Here is a 27,060-nt window from a genome sequence, read left to right on the forward strand (position 1 = left end):
CCCCCCAACACCTTTTTTTTTTTCAAATGTTGGAGTGTGTATGATTACCCACGCTCTGACAATATTTTTAAACACAATTGTAATAAAATCTTTCAAGTAATCCACCCAAACCTCTATAATTTTGGCTCTCATGTCATGACACAACAAAAGATACCTATAACTAAAATAAATACATTACCCAAGAGTTCCTTTTCTTTGTATTCCCTTTTAATGTGTACTCTTATATGTGTATTAGTCAGCACAGTGTAAACAATAATGAGCGTAAGCTCTGACCTTCTAGTGACTTACATTGGAAGAGCTCAGGAGACCTGAGAGTTCCACTGCCTAACCTAAGAAGGACACAACAGGATTTTCTACGGATCAACATGAGTTCCCTTGAAATGCTGGACGATCTTACAAAATACAGCACAGTTTTTTTAAAATTCTTTAACAAAAACAAGGCAATGTTTAACAGAAATGAGAGCAGACCAACTTCTTACCAATAGGTTTACACACAAAACAAAACTGGTTGGTATGAGCTGACATGGAAATAAATCAAAGTCCTCATTTTAACCTGTATACTCATGTCATTTAAAGCAGTGGTCCCCAACCTTTTTAACATTACAGGCTGCACATGTGCGGGGAGCCGTGTGTTACTCAAAGGGTAAGAAACTTCCCCCAGAGTGACATCATGATGACTGAACCCTCCCACTCTCCCATTAAATGTCTGAGCCTGAGATGCATACAGGAGACAGAGTCTGCGACTCTGACCTGTGTGCCCCCCCTGAGCGTGGTCCTTCTCTTGACCCCACAGGTCGGGGACTGCTGATTTTAAGTCTTGAAGATTAGATACTAAACCACTTTTATGAAAAAAAAGTGGAGAAGGTAAGAACAAGAAAAGACAGAGAAAGATCAGAAGATGAAAAAAGGATGGGCTCAGTTGCTCCAAGCCTTTCTCTGTGGTTTATAGAAGGCATTTATATTCTTTTGAGTATTGAAATTCTAGCCAGTAGAACCATATGGTGCCAAAAGAGCAAGCTCTTTGATACAGGCTAGAGATGAGGTCTTCCATCATCATAAATTAAATCCACCACAGTTGAGAGTCAGCAATAGGAGCACTTTTTGTTCATTTTTTAATTCAACTAATAATATGGAAATTTTTTAACACAAATTCTCCTTCCAAAAGAAATTGTAACTTATTTCCCTATCCTTTCCCAAAGACTGAAGTTAGACTTTTAAATCTAAACATTATCCAATGAAGAACTGTGTTACTTTAACTCATTTTCCCTCCAAGTGTTGTATACCATTCCTTCTCCTGGGTAGACACTCCTAGCTCACGATGTGCCAGTGTTGTCTTTTGGTCCTATATTGTAAACAATGATGTCAGCGAGAGGGGCGGCAGCAAGACTTAATGGTTGTCACAACCAGAAACGGTGGGGAGGAAGGCCTTTGACTGAAGTACAATTAGGATTGTCTTTGTTTCTTCACAATCAATATTTACCAGTTTACCAGTTACATCTTTGCTTTGTTTTTTTCTTTGTTTGGGGTCATTGCCTATCTTAATCAGGTGATCTGGGGTGACAACAGATCTCTTGGGTATTAATAGGCAATTAGGCATTGCAATTTGCTGGATTGGTGTCACCTATGGTTGTATAAACAGCTTATCAGCAGATAGAGCATTTTAATGATAGATTTTATGACATACACTTTACCAAATTACAGTATACATCCCCATCTTCCTGAAGTGGCTTTGATATTGTAATTGTGACCATGAAACACATCAAATGTTTTCCTTGGTGATGCATTGAGAAAAATATATGAAATATGTCCAATGATTTGATCAGATAAACTAAGACATTAATCCAGCATCACATGGGCATGATAATGTTGTTCTTTACTTTCTTGTAACTTTTGGTGTTGACATAATACAATAACGTTACATTGAAATCAAATAGAGTCCTTCCCTCCCTCTATGTGAGAAGGAATGTATTTGATTATGTACAGCTAAGTTGTGATTTTAATGGACAGGTAAACTTTTGAGAAATATTGTAATATTTGAAAATGTTATATTTTTACTGTTATGTTGTTTTTGGAATTTATATGTATTTTCTACGATTGATTGTAGATCTCCTTCAGTCAGTTCAGCAAAACACGTAGAAAGTTGGAACAACCTAGAAAGGGATGTTCCATAATGAGATTCTTTCAGGTGTATAATGATTTTACTCTTTGTTTGAATTTTTTAACACTATTTAATAAAGCAAGTTTTGAATTTTATTGTGAAATGTTTGAAACATTGTGGCTGGCTTTAAAAGTACCAATAGCTGGTTATTCACCATATTTGTATCTTCTTTGTTGAAGGCATGTGGCCATGTTGATTTGAAACATTAGATGGTATCAACTTTATTGTTTTAATCACATTTAGAATAGAGATTGTGGTACATTTCTATTTGGAACACAGAGGTTCTGTGTGTATTAGCATGTACACAAGTTATTTATCCTTTCTGGCACCCTCCTGCTAGCAATTTTTAAAGCAGGCCAACATAAAATTTTTACCATTATATAATTAAAAAAGTGTCTTTTGGTAATAACTTTTTTTTAGTTTAAAGAGGAGGACAGTAAAGACTGAATGGGAAACCCAGAGCCACTTGGAAATATATACTGTACGTCACATATCCAAGGAGGCTTTGGGCTGCTCCTTCTGCGCATGCCTGAAGGGGCTTTCCTACAATGTAAAAAAAAGTGCCAGTCTCACGCATGTGCAGTGAAATTTATTTTACATTTGTAGGAGGAAACGTCACCGGATCTCAAACCTGTGCAGTGCGAGATCAGGTAGTGTGAACAGAACCCAGAAGACAGAGAAGAAAGAGACTACGCCTGCTGTTTTGTTTGTGCCTGGAAAGAAGAGAGAATTGGGGACAGCATGGGATCTACTAACTTAGTTTGCTAAGGGATCAAGTGTCATTTTTTTTAGGTGAAAGTTTCACTTTAGGCACCTAAGAAGCGCCATTTTTCTTCCTTTTTCAGTCACGTTTAGAATAAAGTATATGGTGCATTTTTTTTTGTAATACAGCGGTATTGCATGTCCACAAGAGTTCTCCGTCCTTTCTGCATCTGGGTTTACATTTTTTAGGAACTTGCATGCAGGAACGTAACATGCATTTATTGCAGGAAAGACATGCAATGGTTGGTGGTGCAGCACCTTCCTGCTAGCAAGTTTTAAAGCTAAAGTTCTACTAGCTGAAAGTTTTATTTTACAGCATTGAATCCTCCTGTATTAGCTGGAGGGCATATTTAACACTTTTAGTAAAGTTAGGCTGCAAACAGCCATAATAATGGGGTCTCTTCATCCCTGTTGCCAACCAGTCTCTAGCAACCACTGGCAGCAAACACTGGCCTGCGCCTCCAGATTACATTTCCCGGTTCCTCAGTTCCTTCCTCATGATTGGCCGATAGCTCGAAGGGGCGTGTCAAAATCCACAGGTTTTGAAAGTTGTCTTCAGGCGGAGAAGAGGCGGAGACAAGGAACTGTGGAGAAACCAATTACTAATGCTACTGAGGAAGAACCACCCTCAATTGGGCAGGTCTTTAGCTGGAACCTGTCCAATCAGAGAACAAAAGAACTAGTTCGTTTTGTGGGCGCGCCGGAGTCCTAAGGATCGTCCTGCGATTGGATAAAATTTATTTAGCGATTGGTTCTTGTGTGTGGCGGATGAGGCGGGCAACTTAGCGCCATGTTGAGTGTGATGAAGTGACAGTTAGGAAAGTATGGACGGGACGGCGGAGGAGCAGCGGATGAGAAAAGTGCAGGCCGGGCGGGAGAAGGTGAGGCAGCCCGTGCTGTGGAATGTTGGGAGGCGGCTAATAGTTCTGAATAGAACGCAGAAACTTTCCTGTCAGTGTCCTGTCCCTGGTTTGGGCTTATGGGGGGTGGCAATGACTGAATTTGTTGTTCCTAGAAATATCTATGTGTGCTCTCTCTCCCTCTCCACACATTCACACACACACACACAGATATATATATATGGCTTTGTCTTGCCAGTTAGTAGATGTGGCTGCTGTTTTCTTTTCCTCCACAATTTGTGCCTGATGATCCTGCCAATAACGCACTTCCTTCCCAGGGTGACAACACTTTGAGTGCTACGTCTATGTTGAAGCAGTGTTGTCACACTTGGCTGCTCTCTGAATTTGGGCTCCTCGACTGCAATACTGGTCGTCAGTGTTGTATATTTTTTTTATATAGTTTTTTTGAAAGCTGATAATGCTTTCTGAGGTATGTGATAGGTGCCCATTAAATCACTAGATTTCTGGAAAGATTGCCAGGTGGTTTTCCTTCTTCATGAAAACTGTACTTGATATGTAAAGATAAACTGTTGTAGCTATTGCATGGATTTGTATATCGCAATATATATATCGGATAAGGGCGAGCTCCAGCCATTTTGACAGTTAATAAAATGGTTCCTCCCTGGCTGCTAATAGATCTGTTGCTTGTTTTGTGCAGCAGATGAGAATATAGTTCACCTGAAAGTGGGACTAAACCCGGTTTATACTTTGCTGCCCGTTTCCTCTTTCTTGCTGGCTTCAATTTGTTTGATTGGCTGAGCCGGGATGATGTAACTGCAGGTTGGCATGGAGTGTCCACAACCGCAGCACAAGCCAGGGATATGTCGGGTATCATGGCTACCAAAATTGGTGATTTTGACAGCTGGAACCATCAGAGAAGCAAGAATGCTTACTGCAGAAGGGACATCGCCTGCCCCTCTTTTTTTCCAGTAAAGCAATGTCTGATCATGTAGCGCCTCACCCGCAGAAGCCAATAGAGAATGAATGGCGGTGGTACTGAGTGCTTCATTACTGCCAGCTGCTGCCTCCTGTAAAATATTCAAACAGTTGAGCTTTTTGTACCAGTTGCTTTTTGTGCATCCGTGTGAATGGTCCAGTGGCTGGGAAGGTGCTAGCATTGGAATGCCCTCCACCAATCTTATAGAGGAACTAAACTCAAAACTGCAAAGTGCAAAAAAAAAATACACTTGCCTTCAATCCACAGGGCAGTCCGATTCATCCGGGGGTGTCCTGCATCGGGTCTCGGGTCGTCCCAGAGCCAACGCTCCGGGCGCCACCATCTTTATTTCTTCTTCCTGGTTCTTCAACCTACTACCTGACCCAGGCGCAAGATCGGGTGATGTAAGATGGGAAAAAAACTTGCAGCAATTTTTTTTCTTTGTGCTGCTTTTGCGCATGCCTGAGATGCTCGGGCATGCACAGAAGGAGCACCCAAGAGTGTCCTGGGATGCCTGATGTAGGTATTCCGGGAGGCTTTGTGCTCCCATTAAATCTCGATCGCCTAGGCCAGGGGTGTCCAAACTCTTTGCAAAGAGGGCCAGATTTAGTGGGGTGAAAATGTGTGGGGGCCGATCATTCAGCACGTACACAGGGTTAGTGTGGGCCTGGTTTGCAGGGGTCCCGCACAGCACACGCCCACTATAATGATGTAGGGGATTCCCTGTGCCAGAGGCTGCGGGTCGGTGGAAATCTGGACACGTGTATCTTCTATATCTCCACATGGGACACTTTCACTGTGGCGTATGTATGTACTCTTGGTCAGCATGGAGTTTGCATGATTTCCAGTTCAGTACACGAAATTGGTATGTTCTTGTGTCGGAGTCTACCCCCACAATGTATTAAAATATTGGTAGGTTAATTTACCCCCAGATTTCCTTCATTTCATTCTGCCAATGCAGTGTTGAATGAAAGGAAGAATGCAACTTTATTGATACTGAGAAATGTCAAGATGGGAAATGTGTCTGGTCAGAATTCTAGTAGATTGCTTGTTATGCTGATACTGGATTTATTGTAGCATACTGGTAAAAATGTAAAACCTCTTTCCCCTAGTTCGGATTTTCTAAATATAAAAAGGTTGAGAAGGGTTTTATTGAGCCCGGCAACAAAGATAATATATATATATATATATGGCCCTTACTTTCTTCTATCTACTTCTGTCTAAAGTTTTAGGATCTTTCACTGGAACAGTAGTAGAAATCTTGTGTTGATGTTAATTGGCAAAGACTGGACTGGAAATTTTTTGTCTGTCCAAAAAGTGGTAAAATTTTTTTAGTTGAAACTTAACTTTAATGCTTACTATTATAATAGTGTCCTTCACATGCGTGATTGCTTGTTCTGATCAATGACTTGATGAGCTTCCCTCACATCTGGAGGTGTCGGACGTTTACAGCTTCATGTTGACATTTCACCAGCCACATAATTATTTGCATGGTGCTACCTAATTGTACAGCATTTAGTGGTAATGTATTACTGTACTTTGCTGTAGGAAGAAATGCCTAAATATGGTAATAATGCACAGTTACTGTAATGTATTTAGAATTATCCTGTAAAGAATTGATCTTGGATTTTGCTATTTTAAAAATGCATGTGTGGAGGATTCCTTCACTTGGCTTTTGGGCAAATAGATTGCATTAGAATCGTGGGAATATTTTTTTTTAATGTCAGCATTGTAATGAGCATGTCATTGTTTTATAAATAGAGCCCTATAAAAACAAAAGTTAATGGTCTCCACAGTACGGTTAAAGACAAAAATATAAAATAAAACAATTTCTGTAATGCATTTATCGCAAACGTTACCTTCAGTTAAAACAGCGTAAATACAGAGATAAAGGCTACAGCCTCTTTATTGGAGTATTTTTTACCTTCCTGCATTTATGTTCAGCCTCCAGGATTGAAAGTAAAACAGACTGCTAAAATCATTATTTACACTGCCTTATGGGTCCATCATAAGTTAGGTATGGAGTTATAATTCTTAGGGAAGTCTGAAGGTATATCATGGATATCTAAAAGCAAAAAGTACTGGATGGTTACTCTGTCTGGTGTCTTTAGTATGATTGCTAATGCTGGTTTAATGTGTAGCTGTTTGTTCTTACTGATACATTTGCTTTACAGTGCACCATAATGATCCGTTCATGTTCCTTAAACACTCACAGCAGAGAACTTTGCTGGTGTGAACGAGCCTTTAGTGTCTCCTTAGAGGTATATACCTAGATACGTAGAGGTATTTTCTTCTTCCTCCTACCCTGGCAAGTCCTGTCCCAGCTCAGGTACACTAGGAGGAGTGGCAATGTTGCTAGCCTAAAGTGGAGCTGGTAAAATTCTGTATTATTTTAGTAGTTGGTCATTTTGCTTTATTTTACAAAATAGAAGTGGCGTGTTTACATAAATGTTTCATATTTCTGCAGATCCACCAGCTCGCATACAATTGTGAATATTGAGGATTTCTATATCTTTAATATGGTAGAGGTATTGCAGCGTTAAGCAGGTGTACATTTAAATCCCTAATCCTTTACAAGCTGATTATTGTCTCAAATGTAGAAATGTTTAGGCTATTGTGTGCTGTTTTGTTTGGCCATCTGAACCAATCAATTTATTTTCTAGGGATCCTTTTACTTAATCTTTTGTTATAATTATTTTAAAGAATTTTTATTTTTTACTGTGCCCTTCGGGGGAGAGCTTTTGTTTTTATCTGTTTTAAATTTTAATCATATATTTTATCAACACCTTCTTTCTATATATTCTTAGGACAGCTTTTTCTGTCTTGCGTCAATGCACTCCTATTTTTCAGGAGATAATGACTTCACCTATTTTGTGGCCCTGTTACCTGTTCCTTACTTACCTGTCCCTCTATCTGTCCTTCACTTTTATGTACAGCTTGCTCGCTTCAGACAGCACAAAACAAAAGGGCAAAGCGCAAAGGCACAGAAAAAGACGCAGAAGAGGAAGGGTGCGGTTGTACACAAGAATGACATTTCGCCGGAGGAGGACACGCTAATTGGATCGGAGTATGCTGATAAAGGAGCAGTGTTGGGTGCTGATCAGGTCTCCACAGAGGTAGTGCTATATTATATCGTTGTACTGTCATTACCCTATTGAAAAGCATTGTTTTGAAAAAAAAAAGCAAATGTATTTTCCAGATTTTTTTTTTTTTTTTTTAATTTGCGGAGATTTGTTTCTGGGCTAACTACTTAGACTGTATAATTTGTATAATTTGAATTATCTATATAATTCACTGCATGTTTTATGAAGTAAAAATATTTACTAGTGCATACATCAGTAGTATACAGACTTGCATTGAGCCACTGTTTGCCTCGCCTTGTCCTGGCTTTCTTTGCTCACTCCAGTTGTCCCCCTTCAGTAAAGGAATGGTTAGCAAGCAGACACCACAAATAAATTAATGAAGTTCCAAGCAGTGTTGTCCACTCTGTTTTATTTTCCCTCTCCTGGACTATGTGGGTCATCCCCCTTTAGACATCTCCATCACTTTTCCTTGTTTAAATTATTGTTTCCCTCCCCTCCATTACCAGTTACCTGCTGTTTTTTAGCAGTGTCAGATTTGTCAGCCTTTTGTAAAGTGCAAATGAGTTGCTGACTTCTGCAGGATCACATGATATTTGTTTAGTTACAATATAATCAGGACATTGGATAAAATACTCCTGTCCTATTGTTCTACCAAGGTTTGAGTAGACTGGATTTTTAACATAAATGGCCCCTAAAGCATTAGAAAGCATTTTATCTGGCTTGGGACTGGAGTCTTTTGAAGGTGTACCTTTTAATTTGTGATATAAAAACAGGAGTTCCTAACATCCAGGTGGAAACAAACCTTCATTCAGAGGGCAAATGCTCTTACCTAGAACTAAAAATCTTATCTGAGCTTACATGTAGCCTTTGACTATACTCCAATAAATATTAAAAGTGATCTGGGGAGCAATGTAATGCTCATCCTTTCAGTTTTGCCTGAGATATAGATGGTTGGTGGATAATCTCTTCTGAATCATGAATGTAGCACCACACTTGGGCTACATACACATGTGCAATTGGTCTCGGGGCTGATATTGTAAGAGAATCTTGTGTGTGTACAATTCTCGTTGTCCATCGTCTGAAAGACTGACCTTGTCCTGGTGGATCCACTGACGACGAATGATGGTAATGCAAGTACACCCATTCATGCATCGTGCAATTGTTTGTCGTTGGAAAGGATCCTGAAGGATTCTTTACATCCACAATTATTGCACGAGTGTAATTATTGCCCGTGTGTACTTAGCCTATGGTTTTTCTTTTACTACCTACTTTTGAGTGGAAAATTCTACATTTACACTCTAATTTAAAATTATAAATGATATCAAGTTTACAGATGGCCTAAATGATCATTGTAATCGGTTAAACTGGCCTGATAGTCAAACATTTCTCATTGCTCAGTCCTCTGGAAGAACCCTAGGATTCCATGGAACCGTGGTTGAGAAATATATTAGGAGTATAGTTATCAGGAATATATAGTTTTTGTCATTATTGTTTTTTTTGTCATGTTTAAAAATATATTGCTATTTTTTTTGCAGATACACTTGGACTGCAGCTCACTAGATGTATCCCAGTGCTTGGACAAAATGACTGATCTAGAATTCAGACTAGAAGAGAAACAGGAGGATAGTGAAGTTCTTCAGAATATTTCACAATTTCAGTCAACTGTAGATGATGATTTTTCAGAACTCCATGAACAGGTTTTTCTTTTATTTTTTTATCCTATTACCAGATCCCATATCTTGCAAGTATATACATCATCAACAGATTGAAATTCTCTGAATTAGTATTTTGTGAGACGAGCATTAGGGCTTCAATGACCGCCTCAAGGCTTTTATATGGTAGGGACACACTAGGGGGCAAAGGCACTTTCTTTTTCCTTTATACAAATAGGGAAAGGGTGCACTTTGTCAAGTTTCTGATTTCCTATCAGGTTGCTCCCTTTTGTGGTTTAATGGAAATCCTAATGGAGGTTTCAACTCTAGTAGCAGTGGGTAGAGTTTTCCCCTAAAATCACAAGCAGGTGACATCTAAGGTTTCCTCCTGCACCTTTTTACATGAATTTGATTTTTCAATATAGTAATGCATCTTTGATTTCAGAATGCATATTCTTAGTCTGTTTATTCTGAATTGGTGTAAAATTTCAAAATAAGCCACATGCAGCTAAAATAGCGAAGATAAAAGTGCCTATCTTGTTGTGAACATACCGTATGTTTAAGTTAATATATTTTGTTTTTACTTTATTAAAACAATTTATTTAAATACTTTATTTTCGTATCCTTTTGCTTCCCAATATGACTCCTGTAATGAAAGCTTTATTTAAGCTGCCTTGCTAGCTTTTAATAAAGTATCAATTGACCTGAAACAAGTGTATGAAATGCATTGTGTAAAAATATACCAAATTGCCTCCTCTAGCATTGGATAGGCTGCATGCCTTCATGAATGTATGGTAACAAAGAATGAAGAAAAGTAGGGTATTTTAAATGCAGCAGTGTATTAAACATCAGATAAAAACAAAAACATATACATTGTTACATCACAATTGTTTGTTTCCTAAATTCAATAATACCCCCTTAACAACCTGCTATGGTTTTTTTTTGGGGGGGGGGGGAGCTAGACAGACTCCTAATTGAATTAGGTGGGTGCAAAGAAGTAATTTAGGAGTCTGTCTAGCTCTACAAAAAAAAAAACCATAGCAGGTTGCTAAAGAGGTATCATTGAATTTAGGAAACATTTATACTAATAGTGATGTAACAATATATGTTTTTGTCTTTATTTGATGTTTAATACACTGCTGCATTTAAAATACCCTACTTTTCTTTATTTGTTACTAAAACAAGTGTAGATAAAAGGAATTTTGACTTGTGCTTACTGCATATTTGTTCTGAGGCTGTGACTTAGTTCTATTAATTGGTCCTGGATAGAGCCTGACTGCTAGTGTTTTCAGAAGGTCAACAAAATAATGTCTGTGTTTTTGTAATAATAGGATTACTGTAATCTAGTTTCCAGGCTAAAAGGCACAACTCTGTATATAAACATGGGTGCATTGCCGACTTGGTATTTCATGGTGCATTATGGGGCTGCCATCCATTCCTTGCTTTACTATCATCTGCTCCATCCCAGGTACCTGTAGTTACTGGTAGCTCCTATATTTCGATGCACTTAAGTTTGTTTGATTCGTGATATTCTTCTTGGTTGAATTTTGTACTTGGCTGCTGTTGTGATGCTAACAATTTTATTAACAGGACCTTCAGTCTGCCGTCCATAAACAAGATGAGATCATAACACAACTGTCAAGCAACTTGCAGCAGGCTTTACTGGATCAAAAGGAAATGGAAGACAAAGCCTCATGTCTGTCCAATCAGATTCAGGCTATCCAGCTTCAGCTACAAGATGTGAGTTTTAAAAATATAAAATCTTCATGAACTAATTATTCTCCATGTTTCCATTTTGGCTAAATAAAAAACAGATCACACCTTGAGGGTTAAGCAATGCTTTAATGCACATGAAGATGAACTGGACTAGAGACCTAAAGTGCCCATTTTTGTTTTTAAAACTTGATTGGGAACTAGATAACACTCCCATTAGGACATGTAAAAGCCATAGATTCTCCCATCTATGTTTAACCCCCCCCAGCTGAGTTTGTTAATGTGAAGAAGTTAATTCCCTCCACCTGTTTTTTGTTTAAAACTGTTATTTGCCAGCAATGCTTAAACCCCTATAGCAGTGTTTTTCAACCAGGGCTTCTCCAAAGATTGCTAGGTGTTCCTGGAGCCATGAGCAATTTTCAACTCGCAAGTCAACATCTTTCCCATTGTCCAGCAATGTAAAAGGCTTTCTTCCTACTGACCACTGCATTAACATACTGTGAATATATTAATTATAGCAGAGGTCCACTGAATACCTGAAATTTATTTCCTGGTTAGAAAAGTTGAGAAATACTGCCTTAGAGGGTCTATTTATTTTATTGCTCTTGAAGAATACTGCTATTCTATCACAATGTTTTTCTTTGTTCAGTATTNNNTTTTTTATCACAATTTTTTTTTTTTTTTTTTTTTTTTTTTTTTTTTGTTTATTTAGGCTAGCATGGTTCTGACAAACAAAAGCCTAGGAAAGAAGGCACTACATCAGGCCCAGCAACAGTTTGCTGTTATCCATAGCAACCTCATGGACCAAACTGTTAAAAGAGCGCAAGACCTAGAAAGAGAGTTGGAAACATCCCAGAAAGTAAGTAAACATTCAGACGGGTTAAGAATGTGATCATAACTGAATTTTAGATTTAGACGTTTATTTTGATGGCATATATTCAACTGTGCCACCCCAAATATTTTTGTTTGCATTTCAGACCACTAAGGAGAAGGAGAACCAAATGGCAAAACTTGAAAAGTTGCTGCATGAACAACAGAAGAATCTTGAAAGCCTTCAAGAGAAACTAGACCTGTCAGAAGTTTCTGTCTCCCATCTGCAGCAGGAACTTTCTGAAAGAAATCAGGAAGTCACAGATTTAAAACATAGAATATCAATGCCTAATCATAGCGAATCCACTCCATCTTGTTCAGGTGATCACAAACAAGGTGGTGATAAGCAAAAGCTCCTTGTCCATGAAGAAGACAATGTTGAATCTCTCTCCCTGCTTGTCCAAGATTTAAAGGAGAAGTTGGCAGAGTCAGAGTTTCTTCGAGATTCTTTGGTCAAGAAGATTGAAAAACAAATGGAAGATTTCAAAAATGAAAGAATATCTTGGGAACAGAGGTACAAGGATGATGTGTCAAGTCTCAAGGAAAAGTTACATCAAGCGGAGCAGACTGCAGCTCAGGATAAGGATGATAAGGATCGACTGAACAAAGAAATCCGTGATCTGAAAGAGAGCTTGAGGCTTGAGGCGGAAACCATGAAAGAATTTAAACTACAACATGAGAGTGACTTGCAAAAATACGTACTGAAACATCAAAGTAGAGAAACTTTGAGTGAAGAAAATCAGTCGTTGATTGAATCAAGCGATGATCATTTCAGGCATGAGCTAGAAGACATCAAGAAGAATTTAAGCAGGGTGAAAGCCAGGAAAGAACATGACAACTTGAAAATGGCTCAGTTTAACTCAGAAGATTATGATGAACCCATTCCTTCTAATGGAGGCCTAACTTATTTTGATAAATACTTGATCCCCAGCCAGACTGAACTTTTTGAAATGTCTTTTGACCATGAAGACAATGGGGACCACAGCAGATTTGAACTAGATAGTGACTTTATTCTGGAACAAAGTATCAGCTCCACAGCAGAAAGAAACATTCCACTTTTCTGTTCCCCTATGCCAATCACTGGTGTCCTATCGGACGCTGCTTCTGTAGGGACTAATTTGGATCCTGAATCTTTTGCTATCTATTTATCAAACAATTTAGGACCTGCAGATGAGAAAAATGAACTAAGCCCGGATATTGCTGAAAATGCTTTCCGAAAATGCAGTGTTCTTACACTGCAGCTTAAGGAGAAAGAAAAACAGTTACAAATATGTGCTGCTTCTCTGGAAGAAGCTTTAGCTAAATGGAGGGAAGTGACTGATGAACTCACCACCACACAAATGGAGCTAGACCGAGAAAGACAGAATAACAGAAACTCAGAGGAACAGCAAAGGCTAACTGAAGATCTTAGAGAGAGCAGTGACTTTAATTTAATGTTAAGCCAGGGCCAACAATTGGCTAAAGATGAACAGTTATCACAACTTGCAGATAAAAACAATTTCTTGGAAAATAGACTGTCTTTGATGGAAAAAGAGCTAGAAGAGGTAAAAGAGTTAAACCAAAGTTTACGGATTAGCAATGTTAATCTTACCAATAATTTGCATGACTCTGAGAAGGCCAGAGAATCTGAACGTCAAGACTTTGATAACAAACTGAACGCTAAGGGCCTAGAACAACAGTTGCTGCAAGAGGCTATTAAAGCAAAAGAAGAAGAGTTTTTCAGGAAAGAGGAGAGCTTGGGTGAAGAAGTGAATTTACTAAAGCAAGTGAATAAAGATCTAGAAAAGAGATTACAGGAACAGGTGAGAAAAAGCTATTCAAAATGTCAGGGGGGTGGGCATGTTACTAGGCTTCCTTAGTTCTTTCTAACACTGTTTACAAATGCTTTGCCTCAAGGATTGGAAAAAAATAGATTTAAGCTGAGTTTTGTTGTTGTTTAACACTTTGAAAACTATATTGTTGGTTTATTTTCCTTTTTTGCAAAAGGTGTGTACAACTTGTATGTATGATATAGAGATTTTATTCTGCCTTTGTGTAACAGGCTTCCTTTTTTATCTCTTGTCTTTTGTAGCCTGTACATAATGTGGATTTTGAAGCTTTACGACTTAGTCTGAACAACATGCATACTTCACAGTTAGAATTAAGTCAATCAAACCTACTCAAAGAAAAAGAAAGTGCCTTGGTACAACTTCGAGAAACATTAAACGAAAAACGTGCTCAGGAGGTAGCTCTTCTTCAGAACCGACACCAGTTTGAATTGCAACACTTACGGGATGGACATATGCAAGAACTAACTAATCTTAAAGATAAGCTTTCTCAGCAAATCAAGGAACATCAAGAAGAACATTCAAGAGAGGTTGAAGAACTGAAGGTTGAAAATGATAAAGAAGCCTTGGTACTGCAGCAAAAGTATAGTTTTGAGATGGAGAGATTACAAGAGCTTTATGGAAAAGAGAAAGAAGAGTGGAAGAGTTACCAGGATCTTCATTTACAAGATATAAAACATCTCCAAGACCAACTTGCTCAGAAAACAGAAGAGCTTGAGGTGCATATAAGGGACATTGACTTGCTAACAGAGCAGCATGCAAAGGAAATGTTGGAACTAAAGGAGCAGCATGCTAAGAAAACTTTTGAACTGGAAGAATCGCATATTAAAGAAAGAAAATACTTACAAGCTCAATATGTTCAGCAGCAAAATGAGTGGGAAATGCAACAAGACAAGCATTCCAAAGAAACAGAGCTACTAAGAGAACAATTAGAAGACATTTTGCAGCTAAAAGAGATGCAGTCAAAAATGGTACAGGAAATTAAGTTTGTATTTTCTGAGGAAATTAAACAGCTAGAGGAACAGCATGCTACAGAAATGAATTCCATGAAAAAGATTCAAGTAGAAGAAAAACAGGAGTGGGAAAATCAAAAAAATGTCTACTGTCAAGAGATGGAACGGCTGAAAGATGAATGTTCTGAGAAATCCTTCCAGAAAAATCAAATCCATTCAGAGAACATTGATCTATTAAAAGAAGAACATGCAGCCGAAATAATGCATCTACAAGAACAGCATAAGCAGGAAACTGCGAGGATAAAGGAAGATTATGTAACAGAGAAGCAGGAGTGGGACAATCAAAAAGAAAAGCATTCTCAAGAGTTGCAGCGGTTAAGAGAGGAGTTGTCACAGAAGATTGATGTATTGAAAGAAGAACATGCAGCAGAAATAATGCATCTACAAGAACAACATAAGCAGGAAACTGAAAGGCTAACAGAAGAATATCTAAAAGAAAACGGGAAATTGGAAAACCATTCTGAGGAGCTAAAGCTGTTAAGAGAAGAGTTTTCACAGAAGACTTTGAAACAAAATGGGTTGCATCAAGAAGCAATTGAGCATCTACAACAAAAATGCTCAACTGAAATACTTCAGGTACAAGACCTTTATAACAAGGAAAAAGATCAACTAATTAGTACTCATCTTCAAGAAAAACAACATTGGGAGGAAAGACAAGAAGAATATTCAAAAGAAATACTACAGCTTAAACGGCAATATAAAGAAATTGAGGCACTTCACAATCTCCTTGTTCAAGAGAAAAAAGACTGGATTAAGGATAGAGAAGATCAGTCTGAGGTAATAAAGCAGTTACAAGAAAACATTTTGTTGAAGCCTATGCAGCTGCAAGAACAGCATTCAGAGGCAATTAATAATCTACAAGATCAACATGAAAATGCAATGAAAGAATTGGAAGAAAGACATAGAAGGGAAAGAGGGGAGTGGGAGAAAGAGCGGGACCAATGCTCCCAGGAGTTAGATCTCCTGGTGAACCAACATTCACAAGAGTTGAAACGTATTGGAGAGGAACTTTTACAAGTCTCTTTGCAGAAAGAAGAACAGCACTCAAAAATGTTGGAGCAGCTTCAAGAAGAATTTTCAAAAACTATCTTGGATATGCAAAACCAACATAGCAGAGAAATGGAAAAAGTTGTGGAGCTTCAGAAAAAAGAAAAGGAACAGTGGGAAAGAAGGAATAGCCAAAGTTTCCAGAGGGCACAAGATATGTATAAGAAATCTGAATCATTGGAGGAGTTTGAATTATTACTGGGAAATAACTTACAAGATTTTGGAAATCTTAAAGAACAGCATGACAAGGAGGTTAAAGCACTAATGGAATTCCACAAGCTGGAAAAAATGAAATGGGAGAATTAGAGAGAGCATCTTTCTAAACAGTTAAGCAGTTTAGTAAACCATCATTTTCAGGAGATTAAAAATTACCTAGATGAGCACTTTGAAGAGTCTGAGGGACATTCATCAAAGATATTGGAACTACAAGAGCATTATCAGAAAGAGATTGAGGCTTTACGAGAGCAATATCTGCAGAATATTAAACTGAAGGACGATAATCAAGGTGAAACAAAGTACTTCTATTTATAAAAATATAAAAGTCCCCTATTTGTAAGAAACATTACATATCGGGCCCTAAAAACACCCACTTTAGCAATTTTTAATGAGATTTAGGTAGCTTTCTAGAAATTTGTAAAATTTGTCTAGCAATTTTGTTTTGTATAGCACATGATAGGGGTATTATGTTTTTTTTTTCCTGCTGTCTGCTCCCTGATTCACTTACACCTTCTGTGTTTATTTTGGAGGAGCATTACAATGGAAAATAAAAAGGTAGCGTTTATAAAAAAAACAACAACATTCAAACATTTAACCCTGGCGTTCTAATTCTGTCCGTATTTTCACGCAAAAAGCGTTACATTTTTTTGCATGAAAATTTATTTTACATTGTAGACCTATAATTGTTAGCCATACCTCACCAAAATATGTCTAATAATTAATAAATTTATTATAAACTTTAAATAAAAAAAAAATCTGGTAAAATAAGGGTGCATAAAAATATTAAAACCTGTAATATAACTGTACAGTAGCATGTATATTATAATAAATATATATATTATATAAATGTTTCTTTGTATTGGACTTAATACATGCTTAATACAAGCTATTTTGTATTAAATCCAATACAAAATTAATTGTATTTCCCGCCCGCAACACGCATGCACCAACGTCACTGGGAAACCCAGGAGAACAACTCTGCATTCGCCGACTGAAAATCAAGGACCTGCAGAGACGAGCAGGACGCCGGGGGACGCCAAAGGAAGAAGGTAAGTGGTGTTTTTTTTTTATGTTTTGTGGTGACCCCAAGTGTGATTTGGGATTACTGCTTTTTGCAGGTAAAATCCACCCCGAGTCACACTCGGGAATACCGCTAGGGTGGTTAACATAAAACTTGGGGCCAACAGTAAACAACAAAATGCAATAAAACATTGTTAATAACATAAATATTTAACAAGAAGGGTTACAACATCATGTATATGTAGCATTCTAAAACATAAAAATGAAGGTACAACATAAATACATAAAATTATCATTTAAATACTGTTGCAAAGGAAAAAAAGAGTTTTCAGCAAAATCGAAGGTTTCCCAAACTTTCTGAAAAATTTGTATACCTTCACCTTCTGTCTTTAAAGATGCAACACGCAATTAGATGAAATCCCTCCAAAGTGAACAAAATAATCTTCCCAGATATGTGTTTTCTCTATTTGAGTATTTTACCTGTTGAGTTCTTCCTCCACTTTCTGTTTTAGTGATAATGCTTACTGGGACAAAAAGGTTACTGTTTACCAGAAAGGACAAGAACCTCAATTAAAAATTGACAGGATGTCTAACTTCTCTACTTTATCCAAAACCTAAAAAATGTTTACCTTTACACACAAGTTAAACAATTCTTCAGCTATTCTCCGAGATGTCAAATTCGGGTCTTGAATACTGACCCAAGCATTAAATATATACTTTAGCTTCAATTTAGCTAGTTCAAGAGTTGATGTTAGCTTATCTGCAAAATCATGATCTCCGTTCAATATATATTTAACACTTCTATACCAATGCTGGAATATACAGTAATTAAAGCTTCATAAAGATGGTTTAGTGCCAGCTAATAACGTTTCATCTTGTCTGCTAAAACTACAGATTGCCCAGGTGCCTAAGCCTTTTACTGCCATCTTCTTTTACATGACTGAAGATCACCAAACTTTTTGTGCCTCCTTGACCTTTACTGACTTTGCTTCACATTCGTAAACATGGGCTTAACACAGTTAACCTTTGGCTTTGCTGTAATCCCCAACACTTTTTGGCACAGTCCCACTACTTAATTTTTAAATGCAATGTCTTCCTTTTGCTTAATTAGAAATATTCTAGGTTGATCTTTGTACTGACTTTAACTGTAATTTTCCAGCTTTAGAAGCTCAGTTTCACGGACCCCAAACGTCAGCTTTGGTAGGCCAAAACAAGGATTTGGAACAGATACAGAGTCAGGTACAAAAATTAAAACCTGCATGTTTTTAGAAATGAACTATTCAATATCTTTGTATCTTGAAAATATAACTTCTGATTTTGTATGCTTTTTTTAAAGGTGGTTTCAGTGCATAACATTCACAAGAAATTACAAATTAAGACAAGTCAAGAGATACAACTCTTGTGGTCTCAGATTGACAGCTCTCGAGCAAGTCGCCAAGAACTAAATGGTAAGCATATTTGCGGACATTGCGGTAATTGATTTTTTTTATTTCTGGAATTAAACTAAAAAATGAAAGTTGTGAGCAGACAGATTATTTTAGAAAAAACATGTAAATAATGCAAACTTACCTGGCTTCCCCCAATCTTCTATAAATGTACACTGAGATGCATATGTGCGTTAGTTTCCATTCTAACTTTAGGTTGTATGTTTAAGGGAATGTCAGATTTCCTGTTTTATAATACTGTATAATAATAATAAATGGTGCCCTTGGTGTTCCTTGTTTCTGTAATAATAAATTGGCATCGGGGAGGTAAGCCTGGGCTTTTTGTTACATGATATCTGGAGCCCCTGTTGTCAGTCCTTTAGGGCCCCTGTCCCCTGTACTAGTCTGACTACCTCTTGTATTTAGGGATAGCTAAGCCCTTCCTATAACGGATAAGGTCAGCATTTGGTTGGCCCTGTTCTTCTGTGTCTGCTCTACAATCAAGAGCATAACCCTTGTTGCTGAGCTGAGGTTTGACCAATTTCTTCATTGTGCCCCTCTATATTTTGAGGTCTGTTGTGTCCTTGTCTTCTATCTGGGTGACCTGTATTACCAGTTTCTGGTCCTAATTGTGTGTCCTTGATGAACTCCTCAACAACTAACTTTTTATGTATTCAGTAATATTAAATCATGTTTTTATTTTCATGCACTTCAACTTAAATACGTTCGGTAAACTAAATACTATTGCTACATGCCAATTTTAGAGCTAAAAGAACAGCTTATCGCTCGGTCTATGCACCTTGAGGTGATTGAGAGAATGAAGCAAGACTTCCACAAACAGCAGCAGCAGGTTAAAGCCACACATGAGAAGGACATGGAGGACCTTAGAATTTACTTTGAACAAAAGTCCAGAGCAGCTGAGGAGACCTATAGAGAAAACCTGGAGTTGCTGCATCAGCGTTTAAGAGAAATGAGCTATGAAGGAAAAGAAGAAATGAGTACAGTGAACAGGTTTGCCCTTTCTCCACCATTTGCTGTCACAAAATTACAGTTGAACCACATTATTAAACTAATATATATATATATATTGTTATATGTATTTGACTATTATATAAAATATGTTATATGTTCTAATTTACAGCTCTGTTTTGGCTTTGGATGAGTCCTTTGAAAGTGAAAAAACTGATCTCCTTCTTCACTTAACGGACCAGCTGGTACAGTACAAGGTTAGCTAATTGTAGAGTTGCAAACTAACCTTGACTGTGTTACTGTTTACATGATTTAACAGTATTTTTGTTCACGTGCTTTGCAGGATGAGTTGTCTTCTGTTCGGTATCAGTCTCAGGAGAAGCACAGACAAGAGTTAGAAAATGTTAGTGCTGCCTTGTCTCAGCACTATCAAGAGGAAATTGAGACTTTAAAGAAAAAACATAGTTTGGAGCTTGAAGAGCTGAGAGAAATATTGTCTAAGGAGCACAATAAGGGTGAGATGATTTTGAAGAATCCTTTTCTGTGAGAAACTTTGTCCATATTTGATAATGCTCATTTCCTGTCTGTGTGCTTGTTTGTGGCTGTGGTAGTATTTGGTACTGCTTTGATAACGGAGTCCCCTCATGGGAAGTTTGAGCCATCTTTGACTTTGATAGTCATGGAAGTCTGCCTGTTAAAATGGCAGCTGTAATTAGGATTTTTTGGCACCTTTGTTCCCAATACTGCTGTGTCTACGACCAGCTTCACAATGGGACAGCCTGCATGTGTCAGTTTTTGAGGTTATCGGTTTAAGAACATCTTGCTGCGTCCAGTATCCTCACTTCAAGTACAGGTTTGAGTAGAACCTGCATGTGCCTGACTGAGTTAAATCAACATTATGCTATAATATTTTACAATATGCATGCTCTGTTTTGTTGATTGACATCCTAACTGATTGTTTTGGTAATGTTCTGTTTTAGCAGAGTTGGCAAAGATGCATCCTAGGAGTGGTGGGGATACTCGATGTTCTGAAACACAATCAAGCTTTGGAGGGACAGAAGAACAGCGTGTTGGACATATACAGTGTGCCCAACATTTGAAGCTGCAAAAACAGAATCAGCTGGAAAGCATAAAAGATCAGACGGTGAATGAGTTGCAGGAAGTTGTCAAAAGGCTGTATACAGAAAAGTCAAGGGTTTTGAATGCTCTGAAAGAAGCACAACAGAGGTATGCTATATACTAAATATATTCTATTTTCATTAATAAAAAAGAAAAAAAGCTAGTGAAAGTACTAGCCCTTCCAACAGCACCCTTACATTCCTTAAATACCAAATCTAAATTAAATTGTTGTCTATCTCTTTCAGGGATAAGTGCACATTTAGACAAAGTTCATTTGGCCTTGGCATGTCCCACCTGAAAGCTTAGAGCCTTCAGTAAAACCTTTTTTTTCTGTGCCGACTACACCTATCAAGTTTATTCCCAAAGACATATATTGGGCTTGAGTCTTGAGGAGTCTCCTTGCCTTTGTGTAAAAGTATATTTTGTCTTTTAAAAAGCCTAGATGAACCCTAATGTACACTGGTTTACACAGTCTGCCATTACATCAGGATTCATGGCGTTCCATTTTTCTTTCATGGAGTCCTGAAAGCACAGGATCTCCTCTGTCCTTAAAGTAAACACCTCTTTGTGCAATCCTCCCTCTTAACGACATCCACAAATTTTTTATTTATTTAATTAGTGTGAGGTTGAAAATTCTCAACTAGTAATTGACCAACCAAATGTTATTTGCACCATGTCTTTTAACATGGCTGCACCTTTCCAAGCCTGTGTGGGGTAAAAAGAAAAATGAAGGAAGCACCTTAAGAGCTGCTGTGTGTTTTGTTTTATCCCCCCTTGGGATCTGGCCTGCCCCACTGACAGGGAGACTCCAAAGAAGTTGTTGGCATTTGGCACATTCAGTAATATGAACTGATGTTATCTACCTAGTTGCTACAGCTCAAGGCTCTGAGGTAATGGCACTGGATAGGTTGGACCGATTTGTGGTATAGCTATGTTAGAGAAGATTTTAAGTTATTTCTGTTATATATTTGGTGAATGCAAAAGGTGCACTATTATACCAAAAGGTGCCGCTGTCCTGTAACACCGTTTTCTTCTTTGTAGCATAAAAATGTGACATCTGGTAGAAAATGGCTATTGTATAACTAATCCCTATTTAATTATTAACATTTGGTTTAAATCTCATGTTTGTATTTAACAGTTTATAAATGCTTGGTTTGCTTTAGACATTTCACTTCCACTCTTTTTAGTCGATTTTCTAGTGTGGTCAGTTGTGTTTTTTTTTTTTTGTTTTTCTTTAGGGCAAAGCAATTTAATGAGGAAAAAACAAACGTACAAGGAAATCTCTTGGGAGAGACACAAACAAGCTTGGTCTCTAGGGACAAGCCCGGTGAGCTAATCTCCATCCTCCCGACACAAAAGAAAGATCTGAAACTGCTGACATTGGAAGAGAATCACAGATGGCAACCTGGCACCTGTGTATCTGATTTACAGGCAAATATTTTGACGCTTCATTGCCATTTGGATGGGAACCTTTATTTCCAGTCATCAGATTTAGAGTGCTATCAAGAGCAAGATTTGTTTTCTTGCTTATCAGAGTTGCTGCTGAGACACAAAGAAGAAGTTCAGTCTCTTAACTTGGAGCACGAAGCACATATTCAACAACTAGAGGCCTCCCACCTAATTAAGCTGGACACCTTAGAGTCTTCCTACCTTACTGAAATTCAGAAGATCAGAGATGAGCATTCACTTGCTGTGGAAGAGTTGGAGGAGTGTTTTTCAAATCGCCTACAAGAAAATGAGAAGGAAATTCAGGATAGACTGGAGAAGGCCAGATTGCTATGGCTACAGCAACAGGAGCAGGAACTGCAGCGCCTTCGGCAGGAACTTGCGGCTGTCCACCTAGAAAAGTTCCAAGCCATGGCAAAGGAATTAGAAGTTGCTCATCAGGTGAAATATTTTAAATCCTCCTATGCAACACCACCACCACCACATGCTCGCTCACACACTCATTCAGGTTTTACTGTGTGCCATACTTTATGCCCTATGTTTGTTGGTGTGCTTTTACCTTGGCAACCAACCAGGTTTTAGGCTGTCATTTCCTAATACATGTGAATAGATAAAAAATAACCTATAGAACATACCCAGATTATTCAAATACCCAGTTATTCAAATGTGTTTGTTTTTTTTTTTTTTTTTTTTTTTATGCAGTACAGCATACATTTTATTGCATTCAAAGTGTAAAGTGCACTATGTAAACTGCATATCTATGTATATTTTTCCCCTTATATTTTAAACTGCTACCATGGAATCCTAAGAGGGTGTGGTGAGTTCTTTTTAGATTGTTCCGTTGCAGTGGTTGAGTTAATTTTAACTGGCTCTTGCTTTTGTTTTATGGCAATTTAAACCGACTCCATCCCCTAAGTCTTTGTTAGAAGCTCAGACAGGTGTGTGCACTCTAAGCAGGCCTTGCTTGGATACAATTTTACAACATGCTCATGTTGGTTTCTGTAATTTAAAAAAAAAAAATGCCCACAAATAGCCACTTATTACTTGGAAGCCTTTTTACTCGTGAATAGTTTTACATTATATTAAGAGGTTAACGCTTCAGATGCCCGTTTTGCTGCTCTACTCCATAAATCCCTTATTTAAAGCTTAGAAATTACCAGCCTGAAACAATCAGTTTATTTGGGAGTTAAAACCAGTGCCGTGATACTTTGTTGCTTTAGATTCAAAATGACATTTGTTAAAATTTCTGTATGGTAAATGTTCAGTCCTGTGAGATAAGTTTAGTAATTGGAATGTAAAAATTTGCAATGTCAAACTAGCAGATAATGCACAATAATGTAAATACTGCATGTGCTTCATTTCAGTTAATTGACCCTGGGTTTTGTGGACTTCTTTAAATGCTGCTTTTGAGCGTTTGTTGGGTAGATGACCATTGATCTGAGAATACTTGAGGGGAAAACGCTTCACGCACTGATGAGTGTGTTCGTTTATAGATTAATAATGGTAAAATTGCCCGAAAATGAAACTATTTATTAACAAGTATCTGAAGATTTAGGGGGTTATTCATAAAGGCATAGAGGCTGTTCAGCAAAGAGAATGTGCACAATTGATAGACCTATAATTGAATATCTTTTCCAACCAATCTGGTGAGAGGGGACCAAATTTTGCTAGTATGTGATTGGTTGCATATCTATCTACTAAACTCTGTGTACATTTGCTTTGCTAAGTGAACGATTTCTTTATCTATAGTAAACTTACTCCATTGTGTGTTTACAATCTGATTTTTGATTTTTAATTTTGCATGTTCCTACTAATTGCTAGTTCAGTTATGAATGTTGCATTGCATGGAACAAGTGTTATAAAATGCGGTGTGCTGTTCAGAAGCTAATTTTTAATGTATGTACTGTGTGCCCTTGGTTTATCTTGGCATAGTACTTTGATTTTTTTTATTTTTTTACCTCACTGTATCACTACTTAAAGTATTCCGATGAGAACATTTCTCTTGCGAGCCATAGGTAAACTTGAGTTTAAGATTATTTGTGTTCTAATTAGAGTGAAATCATATTTTTTGTTCTCACCTAATTGTTTTGTTTGAGGACAATAGGAACCTAAACATTATTCTATTGTGTTTTTATGTGTGTATACGTGTATGTTTGTTTTAATGGATTTCATAGGTTGAGTGTCTTAGTATGGCAGAGGCAGAGTGCCAGATTGTGTTATTTTGCATCAAGCCGATCTTAACATTAATGCCTTATCAATGTACAAAAAACTTATAAAATTATATAACCCTGAATAAAAAGGTAGTTGTAAATGCTCAACTCCAAATACCCATCCCACTTAATATCCTATGTAGGAAGGGTAAGTACAAAGTCTGGTTTTATATTGTCTAAGATCAACTGGTGACCAGCACACTAAGGTATCCCATGTTTACTGGAGATCCATAATCCATTCATACAATTAATTAGATATTTTGAAGACTCTTTATGAAGGTGTAAATGGTATACATTTTATAAAGGGGTCTTCAAGGGTCCCTGAAATGTCCCTTTGTAGTGTGTCTGTATATCTGTACATCTGTATATGTACATGATTCCACTGGTTTCCATGCACCCAGTTTTAGTGTTAATGGGATAAAGTCCTGGCTGAAATGCCTTTTTTATTTACTAACAATTATGCACGCAGGAAAGATTTTCACCTTTGAATCCTGGGCAAGGTAATGGTTAATGGTCACTAAGGTACCACTAACACTGTACAGGCATACCAGATGTGAGTGTATTTGCTTCTGACAGCAGTAATATTAAAGATATTATTAGAAGTTCTAGCAATGGTACTGAACATTGGGTCCACCTCCCTTTACTGAGGAAGGAGGCCGATATTGGAACAAAGTAGTTTTTTTAGTACTCTGGTTGGCCTGAGAGTATCATCGTGAGCCAGTCACTGTGGATCCCATTGGGCTGTAGACTTAAGTAGACCTGCTTACATTGTACAAACACATTTCTGGCGGGACACTTTTCAGCAATAAAATATATATATATATATTAGTTGGATATATAGAGCAAGTGTCTTAGAGGAAATTTTACTTTAGTCTCTTCATACCTAGTGGTCACACTGCAACATTCAAATGTATTTGTTTGAAGAATTCTCTTTGCTTTTTAGTTACATGTATACTAAGACATTTTTTTTTTAAACCTTTCTCTTTTTCAGGATGACCTTAAAGAGAAACTCTATCAGCAGCGCTTACAACTGGAACAGGAAAAAAGCCAGGCTTTAGATGCCCTGCAAGAAGAGGTTCTTCGAATGGAAGATCACAACAAGCTTGCTTTACAAGAACTGAGCAGCCTGCACAAGGTGGAAGTTCAGCAACATACTCAAACACTGCAAAATGAGATGGTAAAGCTGACAGGCGAGCGACAGCAGCAGGAGGTTAGTTAAAGGGTTTACTGATTTGAATCATTTGAAAGTTAAATCAATTTAATTTTCATTTGACCTTGTTTTCACATATGAAAAATAAGTGCTTTTAACATTCTTGAGGAACAACTACAGTGAGAAAATCTGGCCACTTTGAGATGTCTATCTGGTTTTCCACATTCCACATAGTCTGTTATGATTCTTATCCACCATCACTGTAAAGGCAGCCATAAACGGGCAGATATATTGCCTGCTAAGAACATTCAATGAGGGAAAGTCTTTCTGAATGTGTCACTTTAGGTGATTATCTGATGTGATGCAAAACTTACCCAATAGCTCCTTGTTTATGCCACTTTTTTTTATTTTCTATTTTACTTTGGGGTGATTATTAGCAGTTAGTGAATTCTTGGTATGATCAGCAGTTTCTGTATTTGCTGAAAATGTTAATGGCCTGAAAAAAGTAAATAGAACCAATGCAGCCACCACCTCTAAAGGCTTTTAATGTTCAACACAATGTAACACAATCGGTCAAACACCTTCTGTGTTACTGTTCATTCCTGATTGGATTCTTTTTAGGTTTATAAACATTTGTGGGATGTTTGTTGAAAGTAAATCCGTCATGAGTGAAAAATACAGGTCGTCCATGCCAAGCCCTGCTCCTGAAAATATTAAGTTTGAAGTTCTATTTAAAAATGTCTTCATGCAACTTGAATATTGGGTGAAGTTGAATATTGGGTGAAGTTTTATGCAAGAAATTTAGCAATTCTAAGTGTCTGACAGTCCAGCTTTGGATTCACAGACATTAAACCGATATAAAGTATTTTCTATTTTACTTGTCCTGAGCTTATTATGGGTCTTTGAATGGCATGCAAGCCTTGAATTGCAGTTGTGTTTATCAAATGTAATTGAAAACCAATTATTTTACTAATTATACACTATATCTTGAATTCTGACATTTGAATTGCAGAATTGCAAATGTCAAGTGGAGATCCAAGGTTTTGGGATCTTTCGATTTGAAGAAAGTTAAAGGAACATTACCTGTTTCTTTCTGCAATAATTACCTGCCTAATAAAGCTTAACTTAAGTTCTGCTTTGAAAAATACTTGAAGATTGAAATACTCTAGATCTGTGCAGTTCTCTCTGCATAGGTTATGGGCAGTACATATCTGTTTTTATAAGGGAACTTTTTTCAAGTTACGGTTCATGCTTTTAGCAAAGATCTATTGATAAATTTGTGGTTTTAAAATGGCAGTATTCATTTGCTATGATGTAAATGTATACAGGGTAGCCACATCTGCCTATGTACAGTTGTAAGAAAGTTACCCTATTCGTTTTTTTTTTTCCTACTAAATATTTACTAGGAGAGAACATTTTTTTAAAAATATAGATTGATACATTGACAGCAGCTTCAAATGTATCAAAAAGATTGTAGGTTCATGAATCTTTGTGTTGTTGTTGCCTACATTTGATGTACAAAGGTGAGGAAGTGTTACTAGTAACA

The 27,060-nt window shown here is 37.4% G+C and overlaps 1 protein-coding gene across 1 annotated transcript in view; it reads left to right on the forward strand.

Annotated features, from left to right (window-relative positions):
• Positions 1-3,645: 3,645 nt before the first annotated feature.
• Positions 3,646-27,060, forward strand: part of PCNT (pericentrin) — a gene marked incomplete in the record, with an annotated part of 53,249 nt that continues 29,834 nt past the window's right edge. The window contains 15 exon segments of the mRNA XM_072418469.1: positions 3,646-3,801; positions 7,693-7,872; positions 9,375-9,536; positions 11,082-11,231; positions 11,917-12,063; positions 12,182-13,876; positions 14,146-16,465; positions 18,356-18,435; positions 18,533-18,644; positions 19,385-19,631; positions 19,762-19,846; positions 19,933-20,104; positions 20,570-20,816; positions 21,947-22,595; positions 25,356-25,574. Of these exon segments, the coding sequence (XP_072274570.1) occupies positions 3,745-3,801; positions 7,693-7,872; positions 9,375-9,536; positions 11,082-11,231; positions 11,917-12,063; positions 12,182-13,876; positions 14,146-16,465; positions 18,356-18,435; positions 18,533-18,644; positions 19,385-19,631; positions 19,762-19,846; positions 19,933-20,104; positions 20,570-20,816; positions 21,947-22,595; positions 25,356-25,574 (6,522 nt within the window).

Source organism: Pyxicephalus adspersus, chromosome 7 (assembly GCF_032062135.1).
Source record: "Pyxicephalus adspersus chromosome 7, UCB_Pads_2.0, whole genome shotgun sequence".
Lineage (NCBI taxonomy): Eukaryota > Metazoa > Chordata > Amphibia > Anura > Pyxicephalidae > Pyxicephalus > Pyxicephalus adspersus.